At 40.2% G+C, this 24,626-nt stretch overlaps 1 protein-coding gene across 2 annotated transcripts in view; it reads left to right on the plus strand.

Moving 5' to 3' along the window:
• Positions 1–18,840: 18,840 nt before the first annotated feature.
• Positions 18,841–24,626, plus strand: part of RASGRP1 (RAS guanyl releasing protein 1) — a 49,530-nt gene continuing 43,744 nt past the window's right edge. For both annotated transcript variants that reach the window (XR_009745107.1, XM_061463396.1), the window contains exons 1-2: positions 18,841–18,968; positions 21,395–21,564. Coding sequence is in view for 1 of the 2 variants with exons in the window: in XM_061463396.1 (XP_061319380.1) it covers positions 18,937–18,968; positions 21,395–21,564 (202 nt within the window). In the remaining variant the exon portion in view is untranslated. The remainder of the gene's footprint in view (positions 18,969–21,394; positions 21,565–24,626) is intronic.

A 24,626-nucleotide genomic window follows, 5' to 3' on the forward strand; every position in this document is an offset into this window, starting at 1 on the left:
CTAGTTTTATAAGCAGCATAAATTCTGGTGTCCTCATATGCCCACCCCATCACTTTGCCAGTTTAGTGTTCTTCAGGACACAATTTAAAATTAAATAGCATGTGGCAGAGACAGCTCTGGTCTTAAAGCTCAGATAGTGTCACACTATCCCATGAGAAATTCTGAAGAAGGTTGGGCTTCATGCAGGGACAAACACAGTGCCATGTATATAAACAAGCCTGTAGTTCTAAGATGAAGATATAAAAGTGTGTATCAAAAGCCACATGCACATTTGAGGTTATGTTTTTGTACTAGTTCTCAGAAAAAGCTAGGAGAAGCTTGAAACTAAGATAAAAACCCATTACAGGCAAGCAACCATGTTGAGATGATGGGCCAGGAGGGAAAAATTTAGCCAAAGAAAATCACCCAGGAAAGTATTGTATCACATGCATACAGCAGAAATTAAAAGTTCTTTTCTGAAATGGAAGAAAATAAATTGTCATACCTATCAGTTAGGGACGGTTTACCCTGCAACTCAATATTTATTCGAAGGCATAAAATGTCATGCTGCTTTGCCTAATTAACTACTGGCAGAAACATTTATCAAATAAACCCCCCTACAGATTTGTTCATTACGTATTTTTAAAAATCACTTTCTAACAGATATTTTATGTCAGAGTGATCACATGTACCCTAGCAACCAGGATGTTATTGAAATTCTACATACAAGTGCATGAGTCATTTTAAGAGATGTAGTAAGTCTAATAATGAATGTTTAATGAATGGTAGAATCGGTAAGCTACAAAGTAGATTTTATAAATATAAAAAGCTCGGTAAATTAATTATGTTTCCTAAATGTGCTGATAAGAAAGGATAAATAACTGTGCTTGTTTTTTTTTCCAAGCAATGTTAAGCAATATTTTCTATGTTGTCATTCCCCTTATTTACCATCTGAAACTTTTTACACAGCAACTTCACTTATCTCAGTTGTAAGGATTTGTTATAAAAACATGTATCATATCACTCTTATCCTGCCCAAATCTGAAAGAGCCTTCTCTACTCCATGTATGGGTACAAATGCCCTATATCATCTGTGTTACAGAAAGCATTCATGTAGTATATTTTACATGCCTTTCCTGATGCTTCAGCTCTGATCTTTGATATATAGAGGTCTTACGCAGGTTTGTAAAAAAGTGTAATGTAGTTATTGCAAACAATTTGCACACTGTGCTGCTTCAAAGATCACCAAAAGACATTTGAAAAAAAAAAAAAAGAAAAAAAGTGGAAACATTATTAAGTCCCAAAGTAAAATTTCTTTCCACCTAAGGGTCTCAATAGGTCCTGTTTCATGACAGAACTGTTGCATTTATTACAAGATTGAATGCCAACTACTTGCAGCCTACAACTAAGCAGCCTAAGTACAAAATAGCCTATAACAAAGTCTACAGCAACACATGATGGAAATGTGTGCTTAAGTAGAAAGTAAAAATGCACTTTTTTTTTAAGTCTTGCCTGAAGTACTCAATGTATTATACAATAGAAAGGTTTAAGGTTGAAAGGAAAGAGCAGTGAGGCATTCTAAAATGTCAGTTCTCACATTCCTAGCACAGACAACATATTTGCTTGTCCTTACTATTCTAACCTGTATTCATTAGGCTAACTGTACACATTAGCTACTGTGTTTCATGCTAATTTGCATAATGCATAAGTTAATGCGACCTTAATTTTGGTTTCTTTAGTACTCAGTCATTAACAGATGCTGTATATACTAGTCGTACCTTGCCAAACCTTCTTTTCTTAATATTTGTTTTAAAAATCAGGAACAAATTCTGATCAGTTACCAGTCAGGTGGGAAAATTACTCTGAAGTTTCTGAACACTGGACATGCCTAGAATAGTGCATGAAAGAGAAATAGGCCTTTGTAAACACACTATACAGAAGAAGGAGACCTAAAAGTAATTGGAGGAGGGAGGTGGCTTTGTCAATATAAAACTTGCTATCGATTTAACTTAAACTGAGAATGATGGACATCTAATCCAAACTAAAATAAGTTTCACTGACTGTTCCTCATAACTGGCACAGGCTTTGTGGGTCACTGTTCTAATTGTCCAAAGCACAGCACACATTTTTCATGCAAAAATGAGACAACAGTTATGGTTAAGACAAGGATGTCTTTTTAAAAGACAGAACCTTTATTTATAGACACTGAACTTGAGGCACATATTCATTACTTCAGCTTCTGCTGAAAGAAAAGCAGAGGTAAACAGCATCTCACAGTATTGTGAGTGAAAACCTGTCACTTTTTATGATGTAGCTGAATCTAGGGTGTGGTGTGTGCTTACTATCTTATTGTAGAACCCATCCCTTGGTCTGTTTGCAGTAAGATACTGAGCAAGCCAGGATTTTATAGCTCTTTTGAACTCTCTGAAAAAAAGCTACTACAGTTATCAGCACTTGCACCACCAACAACATCAAAACTAAACAGAATTTCTCAATGTAGCTTTCATTCTCTATTTAGAAAAAGGAGAAATAGTAAGAAAGACGGTATTAACTTTTGGGATGCTTGCATTTTCTAAATAAACAAAGAAGTGAGTGCTTAAGAGAAGACTCCTTAAAAAGAGTCCTTAAGAATACGAGAAATCAGTAATTCAGATTTATCCTTCATAAAGAGTAATTTATTTGTTTTTTCCCGCTTTTAAATGATCCAGAAGAAGATGTACCACTTAAAACTGTCCACAGAGTCAATAAACAAACCCTCCCTGATCTGCAGGAACATTTCAAAGAGTTATCTATGACAGCTCTATTTGCTGGTCTATCGGTGAATGAAGTCCTCAGATGTTGTTTCTGTTCTGGTTAATTATACAACAGTCAGCCACTGGAATACTGCACTATGTATTGAAACTGATTTTTAGAGTCTTTCATGGGCTTCAGCATGCTAAACACTGTAAAGACAAGTGCTTGCTCCTGCCTGACTGAACTGTGTCTAAACAGGCAAAAGGGGAAATGGGAGATGAGAATTTGACCAAAATTACAGAACTGACTAACAACAAATAAAGGAACCAAGATTTCCTGCATTTAAGCCTGATAAGCAGTGGATTAGGCTGCTTTTTACCTGCAGAACTTACAGAGGAAACTAAATACTCAATTTTTTCATTTTAAAAACTGTGTTTAGCACATTGGATTGGGAGACACATTTTTGAGCGCTCTGTTTTGCCTCTTGTTTTCACTCTGTTTTCCTAAGGAAATGAAACTTGAGCAATCACGGTGGGTGTGTATGGGTGCCTGCACGTGTTCAAGTAGTAACTTTTGAACCTGTTGGCAGACTGTAGCAAAATTGGACAGAAAGTATTGGTCTCAAAAATAATGTAATTCAAAGGTATTGGTCTCAAAGGTAATGTAATACAAATGTGAAGTCAGGAGGACAACTGTAGATGCCAGACTGTAGCCTGAGAGAAAGAAAATTCACATGATAGAAATCATACTACTTTAGTTTTGATGTTAACAGAACTACTCTTCAGTTAGGTTTTAAAGTTTTCCTCTATATTAAGAAATTTATTTGTAGGAAATAAAATCCTACAAAATGGAATATCATGAAAGTAATGCAACATTAGGAAATGGAGACTAAAAGAAAGAAAACCTAAGTATTATTCATAATAAACCAATGAACTAGAGTAACTGCCCATGCCTGGATGGTATGTGGAACTCTCCTTTCAGCCCGTGGGCATCCTGTCTCCATGGACAGCCACAAGACCGTTCAGTTTTCCTCTGTACTTCAGAGGGTAAAACTGGTAGTAGCAGGAAGCCCCACTGCTGTATTTAAAGGAAGAAGGAGGAAACAGAGATGAAAACTGAGGTGAAGCTATGTTCACAATTGAGACTATTTATGTTAGTGATCTCAAATGGTGTAATTAGGCAAGGTCTACTCAAAAATATCAGTGTAGACAAGTCCTCATTGAGGCTCAGGGAAGACAATGGATCAACTTCTAACACTGGAATATGCAGTTTGAGCATCTGTCTCACGTCATAACTTATTTGCTCCTTTACAAGCACCGCTCCTCCTCTTAGCTGTTGAGATACCTTGCCAACAGCACGTGAATGAAGCTGGTGATAGGGTACCTATGTTTCATTTGAGTACTGTTGAGCAGGTCAAAAATTCTATTTCCCTTTTTAAAACAAGGGTTCCAGTATAATTCATTTTTCCACCCTCGCTAATGTGAGCACCTTTCAACCAAACCAAAGCACACAAGCTCCATTGTGTCACACACACTCAGCATAGGCATAAAATGGAAGGAGAGAACCTGAAACTCTAAGACCTTTTTATGTGGAATGGGCTAGTGAATGTTTTTATTCTGGTTGCTATAGCAACAAATACAGCTGATTGTGCAATCACTGCAATTACATGTCTAAAAAAGGTGGAACTTTCGAACAGTAGCAGTACAACTGCAATGTGAGAAAGTGATGTAATCAAGGAAAGATGGAAGCAGAAGTCAACAGCATGCATTATGGCGCATTTATGATGAAATATTTGAGAGAGGAAAGCTGGCTCTTGGTTAAGATGTTAGCATTTTTGACATCTAAATTCAGTATTTTGCTCTTCCACAGCTTTCTTTTGTGACCTTGACCATGTCATGCCATTCAGATCCAGTGAAACATGGTACTGACTAACAGTCCTGAGCAGTAACAAGCTATTTTGAATCCTTAGCTTTGGAGCAGAATCCAGAACCTTAAATTACTTATTGACAACAGGATGTATTCTGAGCTGGAAGCAGCTCAACATAGTTAATATTAATTCCTTCTGAGAGATGATATCTTAGATTATATCATCTGAGGTGCATAAGTGGTGTTTGCTGAATGGAGGCACTTCTTTTACTTGAGGTTCTGGAGTCTCTCCACAAGATTGCCTTCAAAGGGCAAAGAAGTCAACATTCTTTTTTTGTAATGCATTTAAATACAATGGCTCAGATGCTAGGAGCCCCCATAGAGATGCTGTTACTCATAGAGAGTGCTCTTGTACTCATTATATAAAACATTTGGGTTCAGTTCTTTCCACTGTTTGTGGAAATTCCAGCCTTGCCTCCCCCATATCAGTGGAAAAATGTCTTAAATGCCAGGCCATAGGATATCTAAAAGGGAAGAGTGCTCTCACTCTCTCCTATTCAATAATTAAAGAACCTTGTGTTTGCAGGGAATGCACACAACACTAACAAAGCCAACTACTAGAACACTTTCTTGGGAAGGGGAAAAATTAGGTTCCATTTCTTTTATATTTAATATTAAGTAGTCCTTGGATCAAGCTGTTCAAGCAACATAGTCAGAGGAGCAAACAGCCTATGGATTTTGATTGCTGGGGGCTTACTAGCCTTTCCAGAAACAGAGCTTTAGATGCCACAAAACTGAGGAAACAGCTATGTCAGAGTATGAAGAATTTTACCTTGGATCTGAAGAATCTGGAATACAAAATACTCTATGGACTGAGATGTCAATCTTGCTGAACAGTCGTCCGTTAGTAAAAAGACAATGTTGGTAGTTCCCTACATGCCTCAGGTTCTGTGTGATTAACTAAATTAAAATTGTGACAAAAGTACCCCATATGGCCATGGAAGATAAAAAATACAACTGACAAAAATTTAACAAAGTTAAAAAGCTTCAATGATCCTTCAAAGTATCAAAAAGATTAAAAGAATTAAGCCTGCAAAAAGCATAGTATTTAATCTGTCAAAAGATAGCACAAGGACTTTGATTGTGGGAAATTTTTGTTGTTTTTTAAAATATATTTCATAAATTAGTTGCAGAGAACTTTGAATAACTGTCTTGCCAAATAATTTGCTTTGTGAGGGCCAGAGACAGATGAAATACTAAGAAATAAAAAGTGAAAAAGAGATATTTGCACAACAGATAAAATTAAATACAAAAAAAAACCCAAACCCCACAACAACAAAAAAAACAACAAACAAAAACAACAACAACAAAAACCAAAAAAACAACAAACAAACAAAAAACCCAACCCAAACCAAACCAAAAAAGTTCTGGTCCACACATAAATGGCAGAAAATGAAACAGCAAGGGACATGATTGAGATAAGCTTGTTAAATAGCTGAGGTGGTCTCCTGAATTTCGTTTTATCACTGATGTTTCCAAACCCACCAGGATTAGAGTTCAAGGAACACAAGAATGAGGTGAATGATGAAAGTAGTGTTGAAGGATATAAGCAATGCTTGAATAGGTGGCCACATACTAACTTGACCTGTATATATGTAAATACAGGCAGTTAAAATAAAAACAGGAAAACAAAAGGAAAAAAAAAAATGAAATAACTCTTTCAGTCCTGTGTGATATACCTAAGCATGTTATGCAATCTACACAGCTCCAAGTGAACAACTATGGAAGCATAAATTAAGTCAGACATTAAAATTGTATATGTTTCTGTAAGCATCGTCACCACAAGTATTAGCATAGAATAGTCTCAGAAATTTGTATGAAAATCAAATGGTCTAGCACATCTACACACCTGCCCAACTTCTAATGGTGATGAACAATGTTGTAAAGTCAGCACTGTATGTGAATGCTTCCCAGTGGTGGGTCAAAGTGAACCCTCAGTAACTAGAGCACGCTGGTTACACAAATGGTGCACAAATACACTGGCTGCCAGAGAAATCATAAAAGCTAGGTAAAAGCTAGGTAAGAGGTATAAGGTTCTGAGTCTTAACCAGCAATTACTTCTACAGGGCGCTACTATCTATTTTTTGCCACATATCCTCAATGAATCTGAGGGACCTACAGACCTGTTTTATTTAGGAGTTTATTTTTTTCATTGCCACAACCACAGACAGACAAAAGCAATTAAACAGCCTTCCTGTCGGAATACAAATGGTTTGCACCTTGTAAAATAGTGACCTGAATATTGGAAGAATCTGACATGTCCATTTAAGGACAATTGTCCTTAGAATCATAGAACCATAGAATGGTTAGGGATAGAAAGGACCTTAAAGATCATCTAGTTCCACCACCCCTGCCAAGTTGCTCAAGGCCCTGTCCACCCTGGTCTTGAACACTCCCAGGGATGGGACATTCACAGCTTCCTTGGGCAACCTGTTCCAGCACCTCTCCCAGTAAAGAAATTCTTCCTTATATCTAACCTGACCTTCCCCTATTTAAGTTTGAACCCATTACCACTTGTCCTATCACTTACAGTCCCTGATGAAGAGTCCCCCTCCAGCATTCTTGTAGGGCCCCTTCAGATACTGGAAGGTCCTTTATTGTCATTTCTCTCTCCTATGGAAACACACATTAAACTTTTTTGTTCACATTCTTAAATAATATTCTGTAACTGATGCTGAAAATAACTGTTTGGCACATTCTTAAAACATCTTAAAACATCATTAAGAATACTAGTTGAATTATGCTAACTTATTAGTCACACAATCTATTGACAATGTTTTTTTCCTCTTCCTCTTTCTTTTCTGCACTTTTAAAGATAGATACCATTAAGTTTAAAATCAGACTTTGAAATGTGCTTGTATTTGACAAAGGAATATCACATAATTTTTTTTTCTGTAGCCTGTGAGTCATCCTGAACAAATATTAACAGCCCTTCCTTTCAAAATTCCAAAGAAGTGATGAAATAGGACAGGTAGATAAGAAGAGAGAAAACACACCCAAACAACCACTTTTCAGACAGAAATAGAATCTCAGGCTTTCGCTACCGTGTTATTTTCAGGTTGTCATAAGACTTCACTTTTCATATTTATATCACTAGATTTTAGAATCTTTCAAAAGTTTTAAAGAAAGGTACTGCTAACCATTTTTTACAGATGATCAAAGGGGCAAAATAAAAAGCTGCAAACTAATGGTTTTGGAAAAAAAAACCAACCCAAAACCCAACCCAACCTTCTAGGGTTTTTTGGTGGGTTTTTGGTTGGTTTGGGTTTTTTTATTGGTCATTTTGGGGTGGGTGGGTTTTCTTCGTTTTTTTTTTTGTTGTTGTTGTTTGGGTTTGTTTTATTTTTAAAAAAGGTTATAAAAATTTTTGGATACTTTACCTAACCTTCTTGCAGCCTGACTACAAGAAATCTTAGCACTAAAGGTGCTCAGCATATCTTGACACCTCTGCATTGTTTTCTAAGTTAGATGTTCACAGAGACACCTATAATTAGAGACTAAGTTCCTGAACCTAACAGTGTACTTGTGTTAGGGCTTTACAAGAACATCTTAATATATTACCCCTTGAAGAACTTCTAACAAATAATGATTTCTTTTAAACCAGAGTAATCGTCAGCATATGAATTTTTAGCCTGTCCCTGTTTAGCATTTTAGAATTGGTTTTGGTATATATTTGTAATTATACTCTGTTCAGTACTTCTATAGCTACTCTACCTGATTAAAATGGAAGCCAGCAGTATATAATGCTTCTAACCCAGAACAGTGACAGTAATCCTTGACAATATTGTTGTTCTGAGAAGTCCTTTAAAATAGGAAACAATAAACACTGCTTTAAAGCTGAGAAGATAAGGAGGTATAAAACTGGGAGAAGGAAAAGATCTCAGGAGTTCAAGAAAACTTGCATCATTTTAGGTCTAAGTAACTGTCATTTCCCTATATTCATTTTACATCTAGCCACAGTAGACCACAAACAAGGGTGGTCCATCATCTCCCTGCTCTCTCAAAACTTTATTGCATTCATCCGCCTGAACCTGTTGCTAACACGATTTATTGCAAGTGTCTATTAAATCCAGTAAACTGAGGAAAAGGTTTTACATTCCCTTTGTGTAAGTAGAACTCTGATGGTATTAATGTAGGAGCATTGTGTATTCTGTAACAAGTCTGAGCACAGTTTTTCTGGTATTTTGGTCACCCACCTCTTCAAGATATTTTCTCTGTTCATTCTTATTAACTGTAAGACCTAGAGAATGGCCAGTGCATTGACTTACCCTGATGATATTCTTAGCAACAAAGTAGAAATTCAACAAAGTAATTGTTATGTCTAACAATTTTTGTAAACAGTTTTAAAAAAAAAAAAGTGTTTTTTTTTTTGTTCTGACTAGCTTCAGATGTCATACAAAATATCAGTTCTGTTCAACCAAAAATGCATCAAAAAAATTCTTCAGTCAACCACCCTGCCTTCTGCAATACTTGTGAAGCAAATAACCTCCAGGTCAAGCCATAAGTATACAAACCAACTGAGAACAAGAAACACATGTGAGACAAATGGAGTGAGTTCTAGAAAGATTAATCTTTCCCTTTATGCATACATATGGCTGGTAAACTTACCATTTTCAGCCCACAATGAAGACTTTTTTTTTTTTCCTTTTAAAGAATGGTCAACTTACTGTTAATTCTTGTATAATTAACAACAGAAGACAGAAAGCCCTTTGCAGCCACTGCTATTATCTGCAGTCACACTGCTCTTGTTTTGAGTCCTGCTCTGTTTCCTTCTGATCCCCCGAGCAACAGGGGCTCTGGTGAGTTGCTGGAATGGGTTTGACGGAAGATGCTCTTCCGCCCCTCTCCTCTCACTTCCTCTCTTCTCCAGCTGACTCACATACTGAGCAGAGAAACAGGGGCAAGCCAAACCTGTTGAGATGGGAAAACCGTTTCCCTTAAAGCAATGAAAAGGAAAGAGAATCCCTCAGCAGAGGAGGAGTATAAACTGTGTCTGGGTGGCATATCATGTCCACTTACATTTTCAGCACTCAGCCCATTGTTAAGTTCAGATCAGCACAACCTTGCACTTTGGTGTGAAATCCCCTTGGAAAATATTCCTGCCCCGTAGATGAGATCAGATACGGCAGAGAAACACCACTTCCTACACACCCACATCCTGTGAAACCCCTGTTACTCCTCATTCCTCCTCACCTTGACTGTCACTCCTGCTTCTTCACACAATCCTTACCACTGATGTTGTCACTGAAAATATTAAGGGCAAAAGCATTAATACTAGCCTTGAACATTGCAGCAGCAAAATTAAACTTTGCCCACTCAGTTTGGAAATTTTGAAGCAGCTCTGTCAGAAACAAACCACGTGGAAATGTCTACATTTTTTCCAGCTTGAAGGAGTTCTGTAATATTAGCTGCTATTTGCTAAACAGAAAAGTTTGAAGTAAATATTACATTAAACAACTCTCACACACACTTCTGTGAGCCAAGCTTTCATCCAGTGATACTTTCAATAGGACTGTTACATCCACAACAATTTATCTTTGAAATCACTTGTAAAAGGTTAAAACAATACACTTAATGTATTCCTAGTGCAGGGTGTCTTGCCTCTTGCAGCTGACCAAGAGCTATCCTGTAAAGGAAGTAGCTAATCACTGCCTCCTTGGAAAATGTTTACAAAGGGACATTTGGGATGATGTTATCTACATCCTGTTTAAGTAGCTGTTTTATTCTTTTAAATCAGATGGTGAACCTAAAAGAAGTGTTCTTAGTAGTATTGTTATGCTTTTTCTTTCTGCATCTTGAGTCTCACTGTTTCTGGACAGTAGCTATTTCAAGGGTAACAGCTGATTTTCACCTTATATATCCATACTTTATATGCATGCATTTTAAGAAAGAAGATGTTGCAGTATGGCTGAGGCTTGGGTGGAGTGGGAGGAGGAAGGGAAGGAGATTAATTTTCGTGCAATTCTCATCAAAATCAATTGGTAAATTGCATGTACACATAAGCACCCTGATGACCTGAATCAAAACCGATCAAGTATGTTAAGTCTGAAAGACCATAAAGGAAAGGAAACTATTTTGCTTTCTTTTGGACTACTGAAGGGAAATAGGAGTTACAGTAAATAAAAGTTTTTATCTTTCCCTGATGACAGAATTAAATGTGATTTTGGTTTTAGTGATACAGAACACAGATTTTAATTAGCAATATCATTAACTTTCATGCCATGTTGCAGTATCATAATAGACCTGCTGTGTGCTACTTCTGAAACAGCTGGATATTAATGCAAAGTAAGCAGATAATCTTGAAGGCGGATGATCAATGCTTACTGTATTTCAACATTCTCCTAAATAGGAAATCACAGAACTGACAGACAGGGGTAGAGCAGTTGATGTCATCTACCTGGACTTGTGCAAAGCATTCGACACTGTCCCACATGACATCCTTGGAGAGACATCAATTTGATGGATGGACCACTGGGTGGATACAGAACTGGCTGGATGGCTGCACACAAAGAGTTGTGGTCAATGGCTCAATGTCCAGCTGGAGACCAGTAACGAGTGGTGTCCCTCAGGGATCGGTGCTGGGACCGGTCTTGTTCAACATCTTTGTTGGTGACATGAACAGTGGGATTGAGTGCACCCTCAGCAAGTTTGCCGATGACACCAAGCTGTGTGGTTCGGTTGATATGCTGGAGGGAAGGAATGCCATCCAGAGGGACCTTGACACACTTGTGAGGTGGGCTGATGCCAACCTTATGAAGTTTAACCATGACAAGTGCAAGGTCCTACACCAGGGTCAGAGCAATCCCAGGCACAGCTACAGGTTGGTCAGAGAAGAGATTCAGAGCAGCCCTGTGGAGAAGGACTTGGGGGTGTTGGTCAATGAGAAAATGAACATGAGCCTGCTTCAGTATGTGCTTGCAGCCCAGAAAGCCAACCGTATCCTGGGCTGCATCAAAAGGAGCGTGACCAGCAGGTCGAAGGAGGTGATCCTGCCCCTCTACTCTGCTCTTGTGAGACCTCACCTGGAGTATTGTGTGCAGTTCTGGTGTCCTCAACATGAAAAGGACATGGAACTGTTGGAACAAGTCCAGAGGAGGGCCACGAGGATGATCAGGGGACTGGAGCACCTCCTGTATGAAGACAGGCTGAGAAAGTTGGGGCTGTTCAGCCTGGAGAAGAGAAGGCTGCGTGGAGACCTCATAGCAGCCTTCCAGTATATGAAGGGGGGCTACAGGGATGCTGGGGAGGAACTCTTCATGAGGGACTGTAGTGATAGGACAAGGGGTAACAGGTTAAAGGTTAAACAGGGGAAGTTTAGATTGGATGTAAGGAAGAAATTCTTTCCTGTTAGGGTGGTGAGGCACTGGAATGGGTTGCCCAGGGAGGTTGTGAACGCTCCATCCCTGGCAGTGTTCAAGGCCATGCTGGACAGAGCCTTTGGTGACATGGTTTAGTGTGAGGTGTCCCTGCCCATGGCAGGGGGGCTGGAACTGGATGATCTTACCATCCTTTCCAACCCTAACTATTCTATGATTCTATGATTCTATGATTCTATGACTTGGGGCTTCAGTGGGACTGGACACACTGCTCTCACAATGCTTGTGGTGTGTTGGGCAGTCCTGTGCCCTCTGCTCATTGTTTCTTCTTCCCATCTTGTACTGAAAGACAGGATAAAATGAAAGAGGAGAGAACTTCTTAGGCAGAAGTTCTTCCCCGTGAGGGTGCTGAGGCACTGGAACAGGGTGCCCAGAGAAACTGTGGCTGCCACATCCCTGGCAGTGTTCAAGGCCAGGCTGGATGGGACTTGGAGCAAGCTGCTCTAGTGTGACGTGTCCCTGCCCATGGCATGGGGGTTGGAACTAGTTGATCTTAAGGTCCTTTCCAACCCAAACCATTCTATAATTCTATGATTCTATAAATCCTTTAATCAATGGAAAGGCTGAGGTATTACTTGTAGGACTGAGCCTCAAAGCCATACAAACCAAAACATGCTGCTAATCATAACAGTGCCACTAGCTAATAACATTTTCTGTTGTATCAGGCTTGATATTTCTATATATACATACATAAGATATATGTTCACTGTTTTTCTTACTGGAACAATTCATTTTAGTCCACTGTTATTTAAAGTCTTTCAGATTAAAAACAACCAAAAAAATAATCTAACAAACAATTTCAGTTGCACATAGTTGACAGTGCAGGACTGTTACCAATCTGCAGCTTGCAAATTATATGAACAAACAATTAATCATAAATTTAGGTATAGCTCTTAAAGTAAATTTTAGACTCTCTGGTGGCTTTCAAGTCCTTTAGGGAGTCCAGGGTGAAAACAGAAGAAGAAATTTAGTTATTAAAAATTACAATTACAAAATTACAAAAATTACTGACTCGCTTCTTTTGTAAGATTTGCCTGAAAAGAAGAAAGAGGGAAGAGGAATTTGGCCATTTTGGGGGGATTTGTCTCTGCTCAGAATCCCAATCAGGTACTGATGGAACTCAGGTACTGATGCACTGTATTCACTACCTGATGTATATATCCATCTATCAGAGTCAAATTTCCTGGACTGAATGCAAAACCTCTAATTTGGGTTGCAAAATCATGCACTCATGTATACACCACTGGAATATACAAGCACTTTCACAAGCATAAATACAATTATTTTCAGAGTATTACTAAGCAACTGGATAAATTCTCACCAGCACAGCTGTAAGTTAAGAAAAGATTTTACAAAACATCTTTGTGAAATACACCGAGATTGTTTTTCCCATTTAAAAAGTGGGAGCAGAGGCACAAGGGAAAGGCCACAGAAGGTGTGGTACTTGAAATGAGACAATAACGACCTGTCCAAAAATCTAATTAGCATTACTTAGTAATTTGCATGATCAAAGTACATGTTTTTATTTAATTTTCAGTAGTGAATGCTCAGATTTGTGCAGTTTCTGCAGGTAAAAGAATGCCCATTCAGCATCAAAAACCTGAGGAACAGTCAACAGATATGCAGAAAGCTATTTTCAGCATCATTACTTGAAGGGCAAGGAACTGTAGAAGAGCCCACAGAAGATGCAACAAGCAGTTTTCAATTATCTCAGCCAGCAGACCACAATTGTACCTCTACAATCTTCTTTCCCTATTGACTACAAGCTATCTACCTTCTGTAACCAAAGCAGCTAAAAATGACAGCTCCCATCAGTATGCCTCCTTAACTGCCCCTACTATGATCTGAATTGAAGCAGAGTTGCTATGAAAAATGTTGCATCTTATTTTAAAGGCAATACTGACATCCATACACACAATGAAACAGGAATCTTGTAATTTTGGAGCAGACAATTGTTCAAGGGACTTCTCCATGATAACACTGTCATAACTTCAACAGCTTAAAGACACAGCCAGTACAAGATCTATAGGTAGAGACAATGCCTTTTACTAGACCAACCAGTACAATACAGGAAAAAGTATACGTATTTCCAGATGCTATTTTTAAAGTTTAGTAAAGCTTTCAACATAATTTTCTACAATATTCTTGCATTCAATCTGGGACATTGAGGTATGGATGGGTGAACAACTAGCTGCTTATCTACTAAAAAGCTGTTTGAATGGTTAGGCTCAGAGGGAATGGGTTGTACTCTAACTGGAAGTTGGCAGTAAGTAGCACAGGGGTCTATCCTGGGACCTGCCCACCTTACCACCACTTTTAAAACTCCCACCTCTGGGGGAGGTGATGCAGTAGACTCTTCTCAAGTTTGCAGGTAGCATCAAATTGAAATGAGAATTCAGCACACTTTAGGGCAGAGCTGCCATTCAGAGAGATCTAGATAGGATGGAGGAATGATTGATGGAACTTCCGTGAAATTCAGCAAGGACAAATCCATAGTCCTGCACCTGGGAAGGAAGAGACCCTTGCACCAATGCAGGCTGGGGACTGCCTGGCTGCAGAGCAGCACTGTTGGGAAAAAGGTGGAGGTCTTGCCAGGCAGCAAGCAACACGAGCCAGCAGTGTGCCCTGACAGCAGAGAAGGCAAACAGCACCCTGGGCTTTATTCACAGACACAGAGCCAGCAGATCAAGAGAACTGATTACACCACCTCTACTCAACACTCCAGACTGAGTCTAGTTCTGGGCTCCGCAGTACAAGAAGAACACTGACAAATTCCCCAGAGGGCAACTGAGATTGGAGACTGGAGCAGTTGCCCTGTGAAGAGATGCTGAGGGAAGTGGGCCTTTTCAGCCTGGAAGAAGATGGCCTTGGGGGATGTAATAGCAGACTGGCTGTACTTCTGAGAAGGTTACTGAAAAGGAGCCAGGCTCTTCACAGCAGTGTGTGGCAGAAGTATGAGAGACAACAAATAAACTAAAATGACAGAAGATATTGATCAGATATAAGGATTTTTTTTTTTTTTTTTTTTTTGCCATAAGAGCAGTCAAACATTACAACAGGTTGCTAGAGAAGCTGTTCAGTCTTCAGACTTGGGAGGCTTTCAGTATCCAACTGGATAGAGCCCTGAGCAACCAGGTCTGGTCCTCACAGCTGTGCTTTGAGCAGGGGGCTGGACCTGAGGTCCCTTCCAAATTCAGTCATTTTGTGATTCTGTGATTCTTTCCAGAAACCTTCTTCAAGCCTACTCAAAACCTTGCCTTTTGCTGACTGTGCCAGTTGGTCTGATAAAAGGTACTGCCTTTAACTACAGACTATGTCTTGCCTATAAGTTCCAAGACTGAAAACCATAAATGTTCCATCAAGCGGCAGCATGTAACACACCTCCATAGATCACTGCTAGGACTGGACTCATTCAATCCATGCCACAAACTTTCTGAACTGACAAAAATGACTCACAAGTAGCTGTAATGATCAGCCTGAGTGTTCACTGAGAGTGGTATAATAAGCTAAGAAATGCTCTGCGAGAATCCAAAACCAGTGAGAGCTGGGTACTGCATGCTCTACTCGAGGTTCTGACAAATTTCCTAAGATTTTCCTTTTCCTCATTCATAACTTTTAGTCTTGTCTCTTTTCCACCTTGTTCAGCAAAAGGCTAACTAGTGCACATTAATAGGTTTAACAGAAGCAGCCTTTAGAGAAGAAATGACAGTATAGAGGTAGATTGGATACATAGTAGCACAGCTAATAACTTTTGTTAGATGTCTTGCACCTACAGCCCTTAAATGTAAGGAGGCACTGGCTACTGGGAGCTATCAATTTCTTGTTTTATTGCAGAAAAGCTGGAATCTCAGAGGCACCTTACTGACAACCCAATCACAACTCAAATGAAAGCAGTTTTTTTCATGTGCAATTGCTAGCAGGCCCTCACTGATGACTTGGTAAACCCAACGATTCTGATTACTACCTAGTTTGCATAACGTATGTTGACTTTTCACACAGTGACTTTTCATAGCTTTCCATTCGCTGTCCTTCTCTCCAGTTATGTTAACAAGCTTTCCTCCTTTTCTGGAATTGCTTCCTAAACTAGATTGTTCAGCTTGCCTTCCTAGTGTTGCCTACTGACACTGGCATCTAGCAGATGCTCTATCAGTACCAAGGAACCTTCTCATACATGATTCCACAAGTACAGCGAATAGCTTTAAAAATCAGGCTGTGATCTTACAATGATCTATGTAAAACAGACCTAAGCGAAAGCTATTGGGAAAATGTGCGTTCTTGCTCTCTTGCCATTGCTTGGTTGTGGCAGTGGTTGAGCTAATAGGAGTGGGTGGAGAAATGAATTAAATAATAGATGTTGTATGGCAGAATGTTTATCATTTTTAGTTGGGTTGGGTTTTTTGCCATTAATCAATTTTTGTATGCAGCTCACTGTGTGGTTGTACAAGCTCCACTACTTGGACCATTGTAAAGCACAGGAATATGGACCCACGAAAGATGGCAAATTAAATGAGCTTAAAGCAGATAGAAAAGCACACCTTAAGAAAATTATTTTCACTCCGCTTCAAGGCCAAGCTAGGTCTGTGGACTTGCACTAACTTAGAGGGAGAAAGGCGTATCTTGAAGTAAGCAGAACTTCAAAGATCAGCTTGCACCAAGACAGAAAGTTGGTTCCAATGGTAAAATCCAATTTGTAAGTTACTATCGTTGCAAGATGTTCCAGGAATCTGAGCACAACAGTATAAAACCACCTGGCTGGTCATGTTCCCTTGGGAGTAATATGACACATTCTCCATCCTAGCCATCGTCATGTTGCAACTCTCTTAGCATGGCTCCTTTGGATCATAAGTTATATTTTAAAGCAATCATCCACTGATTGAAGCACTGAGAACAGAATAAATATCTTGCTTTTCCACAGAGCAAATCTCTGAACCTCTGAGGACACAAACCAGGCATAAATCTACTTTATAGTAGAAACCCACTTCATCTGAAGAACATTATATTGAAGAATCAGTATGTCAGACTGTTGTGTGGGCATGTAAGTTACAACTGAAATTTTGCATGAGATTGTCTACTGTGAGATTTACATATGGATTTCCTTCTGACCACAAAGGTATTGTGTGTATTGTTTCTGTCAAACCTCCGTTTATTTGTGTGTGTATGCACACACATGAACTGCTCAAGGAAAATGTGTTAAAGAAAAAGCAAAGATAGTTGGCAGGCACTTCTCCGAAGTATAATTCAGCCAGGAAATTGGCTTACCAACATAAATGCTACAGATAATATCACAGACCACATGACCTGCGGTCTTGGATATATATGAATGTATTTTGTTTGTTAAACCACAGCAACCTTCGAGCTCTGTGCTAGGAATGGGCTGAAAACTCACTCAGAAGAACATCACCTACTGAATCACTGATAAGATTCCAGAAGTATGTGGGGTTTTTCCTTTTACCTGGAGGTTTTCAGCAAAGCAAAAGTCAGGTTCACACAGCTCCTGCTGTGATAATGGCTGTTACCACTCTCTGTGAGAAAATGCCAGTGAGCTGTGTCCTTTGCAAAACTGATCATTTTGGAGACCTAAACAGAAATGTGCCCCAACTGTTCGCAGGAAATTATTCTGAATACCTGAATCTTACCAGTTAGCCTTAAAACTGAAGAAAGAGCTTATGAAAACTGTCTGGATCTCAGTGTGAGGCCCAGTGGCATTCTGATGACTGAGTAATTTTTAAGAACATAAACAGCGCTCTCAAAATAAGCCGTTGACTTATTTTTGTTGACTCCAGCTGGCAGCTGGAGTGCCCTGTGACCCAGTACTTTTGTACTGCTCCGCGGAGTGTATTTCTCAAGGGAAAACCATTTGATCAGAACATAAGTTGCAGGATACAGGGCAAGTTTTCCCCTTCAGATTTTTTGTCTGGTTATTTCTCTTCAGAAGTAAAGGAGTTGTCAATGTTGAGTTGGAAGAGCTTTCAGGAACTCGTGATTATAGTAAAAGGACCATGAAAACTAGTGTGTCCCCATTCCTTGCTGTGAGGTTATACTGGAGGGGCGGTGTAAGGTGCCAAATAATCAGTCTTTAAAACCGCAAGTTTTAAAGTCAGTGTGGTGTGTATCACCTCCCCGCACCAGCCCCAGCATCCCGCAGACACTGAGCATACCACGGGCCGGGGGCGCCGCGGGCTCCTGCCGACGCAGGGGTCAATGACCCGGCCACCTTGCCGTCTGCCCGGCCGCTCGCCAGGCTCCGCCACGCACCACCCCGAGGCTGTCCGCCGAGGGTCCCGGGGCTGTCTGCCGCCTTCCGTCCGGTTCTCCCCTGCGGCAGGTGTCTGCCGGGCCCTGGTGAACACCCCACCCCTCTGCTGGCGACCCAGCCAATCACTCCACCCGCAGCCACGTAACCCCGGTGCTGTCAGAGGCTGGGGTCCGGTCGCGGATTCACTCTCCAACCCCCCCCCAACAGCCGCTGTCCTCGGTCCCCGTAAGCCCCGATGGCTCATCCCGCCGTGGGGAGTGGGCTCTCCCTGCCCGCCCTGGCCCTGTACTGACCAGTTCCGCCAAAGTTGTGCTGTGGAAAAAGTTGCGGCGGTTTTAGAGCCGGATGGTGCGAGGCGGAGAGCGTGTTTCGGTACCCGGTAAATCCGGTGGCTTCAGAGAAGAGCAGCCCAGTAGCTCCGTACTTCCTTCTGCCGATAAGATCTTCGCCTGCGCTCGTCACGGGTGGCGGTGCCGCCGCCGCTGCCCCACTTGAATTGCTTTCAGGCTCCTCCCGAGGCGCGACGGGGAGCGGGAGAGCGGCGAGGCTGGAGGAGGCGATGCGCGGGGCCGCGCCGCTCTCCCCGGCCTCCCCCGCCCCGCGCAGCCCCGCTCCCTGCGCTGCGGGCAGACCCGGCCGGGCGGCGGAGCTGCGGCTGGCACCGGCATGGGAACCTTAAGGAAAAGGAGAGAAACCCCGTGAGTTGCGCTTTAATTCTCTCGGTCCTGTCTCCCGCTCTCCCAGGAAGGTGCCCGCCACGGGGCGGGCTGCGGTCCGGCGGTAGGTCTGGGGGTCACACGCCGCTGTGCCTGAGAGCGTGAGAAGCCCGCCCGGCGCGGTGGGGACGGGCGCGGTGGGCTGGTGCTGTGCTGCCCAGCGGGGGCTTCCGGGGGACGGTGTTCCGAGCGGCTGGGGCTCCGTGGAGGCCGGGTGAGAAAGAGGAAGGAAAGAAGCACTGGAGAGTGTGTGTGAGGGGAGGACATTGTTTTACCCTTTTGAGTACGGGTGTGTGCAGGGCAGGTCGGTCAGCCCGGGCTGGGGAAAAACCTCACCTTACGGTCCCGGCGAGACGGCTGGGCGGGAGGGGTGGTGCGGCCTTCACCCGGGCTCCGGTTACCTGCGGCACCGCCGGCGGCGCGCGGAGCGAGGGGTCGGGGCGCAAGGCTCCTGCCCACCCTCCTAGCCGGGGGAACGCCACCTGCCCCGGTGCCACTTCTGGAGCTGGTGATCATTTGTTTGTGGTTTCTTCCCACCGCCAAATAGGGTGCAGTGGAAATGCAGGGTGCTCGTGTTGTGTGTCCCCTCCCCCCCCCCCGCACATCTTTAATCTATTTTTTATGTCAAGCAGCTGCGGCAAGGGGATCCATTCTAATGAATGACACGTTAGTCCCAGACGTGTCACCGGCTCAGTTTTGTTTGTCCAGTGCTGCCAAGTTGGCCACAGTGTTATTGCAAACTTTTTTTGGGGTGTGGACGCTTTAGTTTTTTCTACGCTCTGTTGCCAAGACCTAAAGATAACTTGTGCTGTAACTACTACTTCATTACTACTGCATTGCTAAGACCCTATGCTCTGTGTCCAAGAGGCACTGGAATAAAGCTAAGAGAGGGGTTTCAGCTTGTAAAAAGAAAACTCTGAAAGCTGAACAGACCCTTGCACTTTTCAGATGAGAACAGGAAGTCAGATCACAAAGCTAAGATGGAAATTTAGAGAAAGGGGGAAGGGAAGAGAACATTCTTTGCACAGGCACTGTTAGCTTAACTGTGGAGGAGCTACATGATGGTCACTACTTCTGCAGGATCTGGCCTGCATTTTCCTGACTTTTTTAACTACGAAGGCCTGGGTTCAGTGTTAGGTTGTGAGTGACATCACGTGTAGTTTCATGGCTTTCTCAGCATTCAAATGAGACAGAAAAAGGCTTGACTAGGGTGACGTAAGGTCCAGTCGGTCTTCATAAGGTGTGCTTATTTCCAACTTCATCCAGGAGTGCCTGTACGGGAATGTTCGTGTCTTTTCCTTCCTTTTATGTATGTGATACGCACACTGGATAAATTTCTCTGCCTTTTTTCCCCAGGACTGTTTATTAATGAAGTCTAGTATATTGTTCAAAGAAAATTTGTATGAAAGCTGAAGGTAGCATCTTAAAGATGCGGGAGTCACTTGCTTAGGAAGACTGTGGAGTGTAAATTGCCCCTGAAATAAACCCAAATTTTATTGAAACACCAGTGGTTGTTGCCCTTTTGTGAGCTATATGGTTATATTCTCAAGTCAGATTTTGAGGTGGTTCCTGTTCTTTGCAGGCAAAAATGTTTCAGCACTTTTCATTGATATAAAAATGTATCTCTTTACTATTTCATGCAGAGTTATGAACTTGTATGCAGACAATAAACAGTCTTTCTTCTATCTGTAAACATACACATTCTTGAAATCTAAGATTTTATATGATCAAAATACAAGCCTAAAACTAGATATGGGCTTTATTTTGGTCCCTTTTATCTTTATTATTAAAAACATTAATCATGCATGCAATTTTAAAACAACTTAGTAAGAAATAATAGTATAGAACAAATGCAAATTAATATGCTTTATTTGATTTGTTTTGGTTTTAATTGTTTAATTTTACTCCACTGTAAAGTTGCACTGATATTTTGTTTACTTAATAGTGATTTTCCAAATGATTAAAGCTAGTCTGGCATCTTCCAGAGAGTGTATTGTTTGATTATAGTTATATTTTTTCCACCTTTGCTTTTGGTGGGCACACAAATATGTGGTAGTAGATTACTGCATAACAATATTGCTGTTACATAGTTTGAGGGGGTTTTATGCTTATTTATGCTGTAATGTAAACATAAGTCCCCAACAAAGAGCCAGTACTTCTGAAAATCTTGACAGATTATTCAAGGAGCTCTATAACTGTGTACTCTACAATCCATGTTTAGAAGGGGGAGAGGGGGAAGGCACTTACTGAGCAGTCTCTTTGGTGTGCGTATTAAGTGGGAGGGTTAGGTTTTTCAGCACCCTAGCTACAGGGGGATAATAGTCTTAAATCTCTCCTCCTTTGCCATGCAGTGTAAAATTTACCATTGGATCTTCTTGTATTTACTTCACCATTGGGCTTTCTTTTAGGCAACCTGCCCAAGCATGCAGCACAGCCCCTGAATCAGCACATGAGCTGAAGCAGATTGGTCGTTGTCCCAGCATCTCGCATCTTACCCAGCTCACAATGGTGCCCTTGGGGCATTTAGCCAAAGGGGCCACTTTGGAAGATCTTCTTGAAACCTGCATTCAGTCTTTTGGTGAGTGGCTGGATGATTTTAGAATTTTGTTAATTTGTTACCATTCTGGCTACATTTAGGTCACTTAATAGTGAATTACATTGATTTATTAGTGGAGTAGAAAGGCATAACTGAGAACTTGCTATGCTGTAGGTGACCACATTCTTATAGGTTTGTGAATCTGTTTATGTCTATATATATGTGTGTAATATGTGCTAAGAGATTAGAGAGATTAGTGTGACTCCTGCTTTTCCTTGAGAGAATATGACAAATGCTAGTCATCTATACTTCTATATGTGTGTTTTTTGTTGTTCCTTCAAGTACCAATTTGGTAAACTTTAGTAAGTAGTCACTGTATTCGCATATTGCAGTAATATTCTCAAAATGTTTGCAAACAGCGTGTTTATATAAAACATCTTGAAATTAGCAGGGCTATTTTTAAATTAGATGAATGAAATAGCATTGGATTGCTTCTTGTGTTATCTGTATGTATTTGAATTTGCTTCTCTACAAAACAGAAAGAATACAATAAAAAATCACAACTATACTTTTTTTAATCTATCAGTTACCTATCTGTCCTTTTACAATAAGAACTTTAATATATGAACAAGCATGACTGTTCCCTGAGTTCTACATTCCTAGTTTCTTTTTCCAACTTTTTTAATTACTAGATGTGTTTTATATTATTAAAATATGTTAGTACTGAAGGCACTCAAAATGATTCTGAATAATTTGCTTGTAAGTAGTTCTTCTGTTTGTTAATTGCTGTCTTTCAGCCCTGTAAGCTATTCCCAAACCATATGTGGCAAAGTCCTAGCTTCAGAGTAGTCTTTAGAAAATAAATGTACTTTAAAACCCACTAGGCTCTAAAATAATTAATCTATAGGTAAATAGTAACATATAGTGGTGATCTAGTGATAAAGCACATAAATACTGTGTAAACATGTAAATAATGACTGATGTTTCACATTAATTGGAAATTTTTATGCTTTTTTTTTAAACCAACATGTTCAGAGAAATGCATGGCTGAGAAAAGCTGAAACAAGTAATTTTCAGTAACATTTTGCTTCTTTTTAGCTCTTTTCTCCTCCATTTAGTTATTGTAAAGAACATACTCACCGGACTCTATAAAGCCCCAATTCCTAAATAAATGTCGATTAAGTTTTGGTTCACTGGGAGTCAGATAAGACATCTAAAGCCTGTGTAAGACCTTCATACAGTTTTAATATTGTGATTACTTGACCAAAATTAATGTGTCCACATTTCTATGAAAAAAAAGGTATGATAAATATAATATAAAAATCTAGTAAAATTATTATGGTGATTGATTTCAAGTACTGTGGGTGAAACCCTGAATAGGAGATTATTGTTGGTTTAATTATGTTAATACTTTTTTAATACTTTTTTAATACTCTTTGTATAAGAGCATACACATGCTTATGTGTTCTCAGATTCCTGGGCATCCTTATGTTACAAGGAATAAGGTGACAAAAGAAAGCAAACGTAACTGTCTAGTTCAGCTATATATGCATGTGAATCTTTCCAAAGGGTTTCTTACCTCAGTTAAGTAAGTCCACTAAATAGGGTTTTCTTGAAGCTTGACAGGTGGTATATAGGTCTAGCAAAGTGAATTGTAATGCATCTGCAAACCTAATCTTAAACTCAGTGTTGATTATTAGGATTATGGTGTGTGGTGCCGAAGTTTAGATTTGGGCAATTCATAGTAGTGTCTGTATCTGTACATCTTTTCTGACATAATGCATATTTTTAAGCCATGTTGGAATTTCCCAGTAGAATATTTAAATAAATAGTAAAATACAACTGTTGCAACTATATATAACCTACATAACAAAGTTCTTTAAAGAAGGTTCTTTTAGCTACCAATAAAACCACTGTTCAAAGTTCGTTCACATTGTTGTGCTAATAAAGGAACAGATGGAAAAAAATTTAATCTGGGATTCTGAGGAAAGGTGGAGGTAGGGAGAGAAATGGTGGGAAAACGCCATAGTTGCTGAATGATTAGTAGTAAACTGAGTGATTGAACAAATTTCTTTCCATGCATGGTACTAATGTAAAGCTATTGCTGTGTAATAGTTCTGTTCAGACTGAGGTTGTATCTTCAGTCTCACATTCAGTCTCACATATGCTGACCTATAATATTTTGGATATTATTTTAGAAATTAGTTATTGTGATCTGAGCAAGTTTTATTTCAACACTAAAAATGCAGAAACCCCTAAGACATGAGCACAGATTTCCTTTACATGTTGTAAGTTTACTTTCTGGAAAAAGCCCTTGATTCATTTGCTGTCTAGGGTTAAGGAGAGCAATATGCAGTAGGTAGAGATGATGCATCACATTTCAGAATGTATACTGCATAATGTTAAGATCATACTGCACTTGCTAATAGTATGTGTACAATTACACAAACAATTCCTATATTAAGAATGCAGCTGAAATTATGCTTGTGGATTCAATTATACAAATTTGGGAAAAGCATATGTGTAAGAAAGGCTGCTGTCGACAATGATGTGTAAAGGAAGTGAGCAGCTTTTTGCCATATTTGCAGAGAATACCATGAGAAGTTCTGATCAAGAAAGTATTAAGAATTAATAAACTTACAGCTATGAAGAACATGAGTATAAGTTATTTCATAGAATCATAGAATAGTTAGGGTTGGAAAGGACCTTAAGATCATCTAGTTCCAACCCCCCTGCCATGGGCAGGGACACCTCACACTAAACCATGCCACCCAAGGCTTTGTCCAACCTGGCCTTGAACACCACCAGTGTTCCTAGAGTTATCCTACAGTAAGGATAAGAGGAAGAAATGAGAAGGCTAAGCTTTGCCACAGTCTTGTAAATGGATTCCAGGATGTTTTGTAGAAAGACAATTTTTGTCCAGACAGCCAAATTAATCCAAAATCTATGCAAAGGAGGCAAGAAGCAAAGATTGGGTCTTGGTGATATTGTCTGTGGATCCACAAGAGTTCTGGATAGGTGATGATGCTAGAATGTGGACGGTATAGAATGAGTGATCTATTTATCTATTTATTTATTTATTTGTTAATTTATTTTAGAAAAGA

This window comes from Pezoporus flaviventris, unplaced genomic scaffold (genome assembly GCF_033815535.1).
Source record: "Pezoporus flaviventris isolate CSIRO_AGI_PZ_B2104156 unplaced genomic scaffold, CSIRO_AGI_Pfla_v1 ptg000036l, whole genome shotgun sequence".
NCBI classification, from domain to species: domain Eukaryota; kingdom Metazoa; phylum Chordata; class Aves; order Psittaciformes; family Psittacidae; genus Pezoporus; species Pezoporus flaviventris.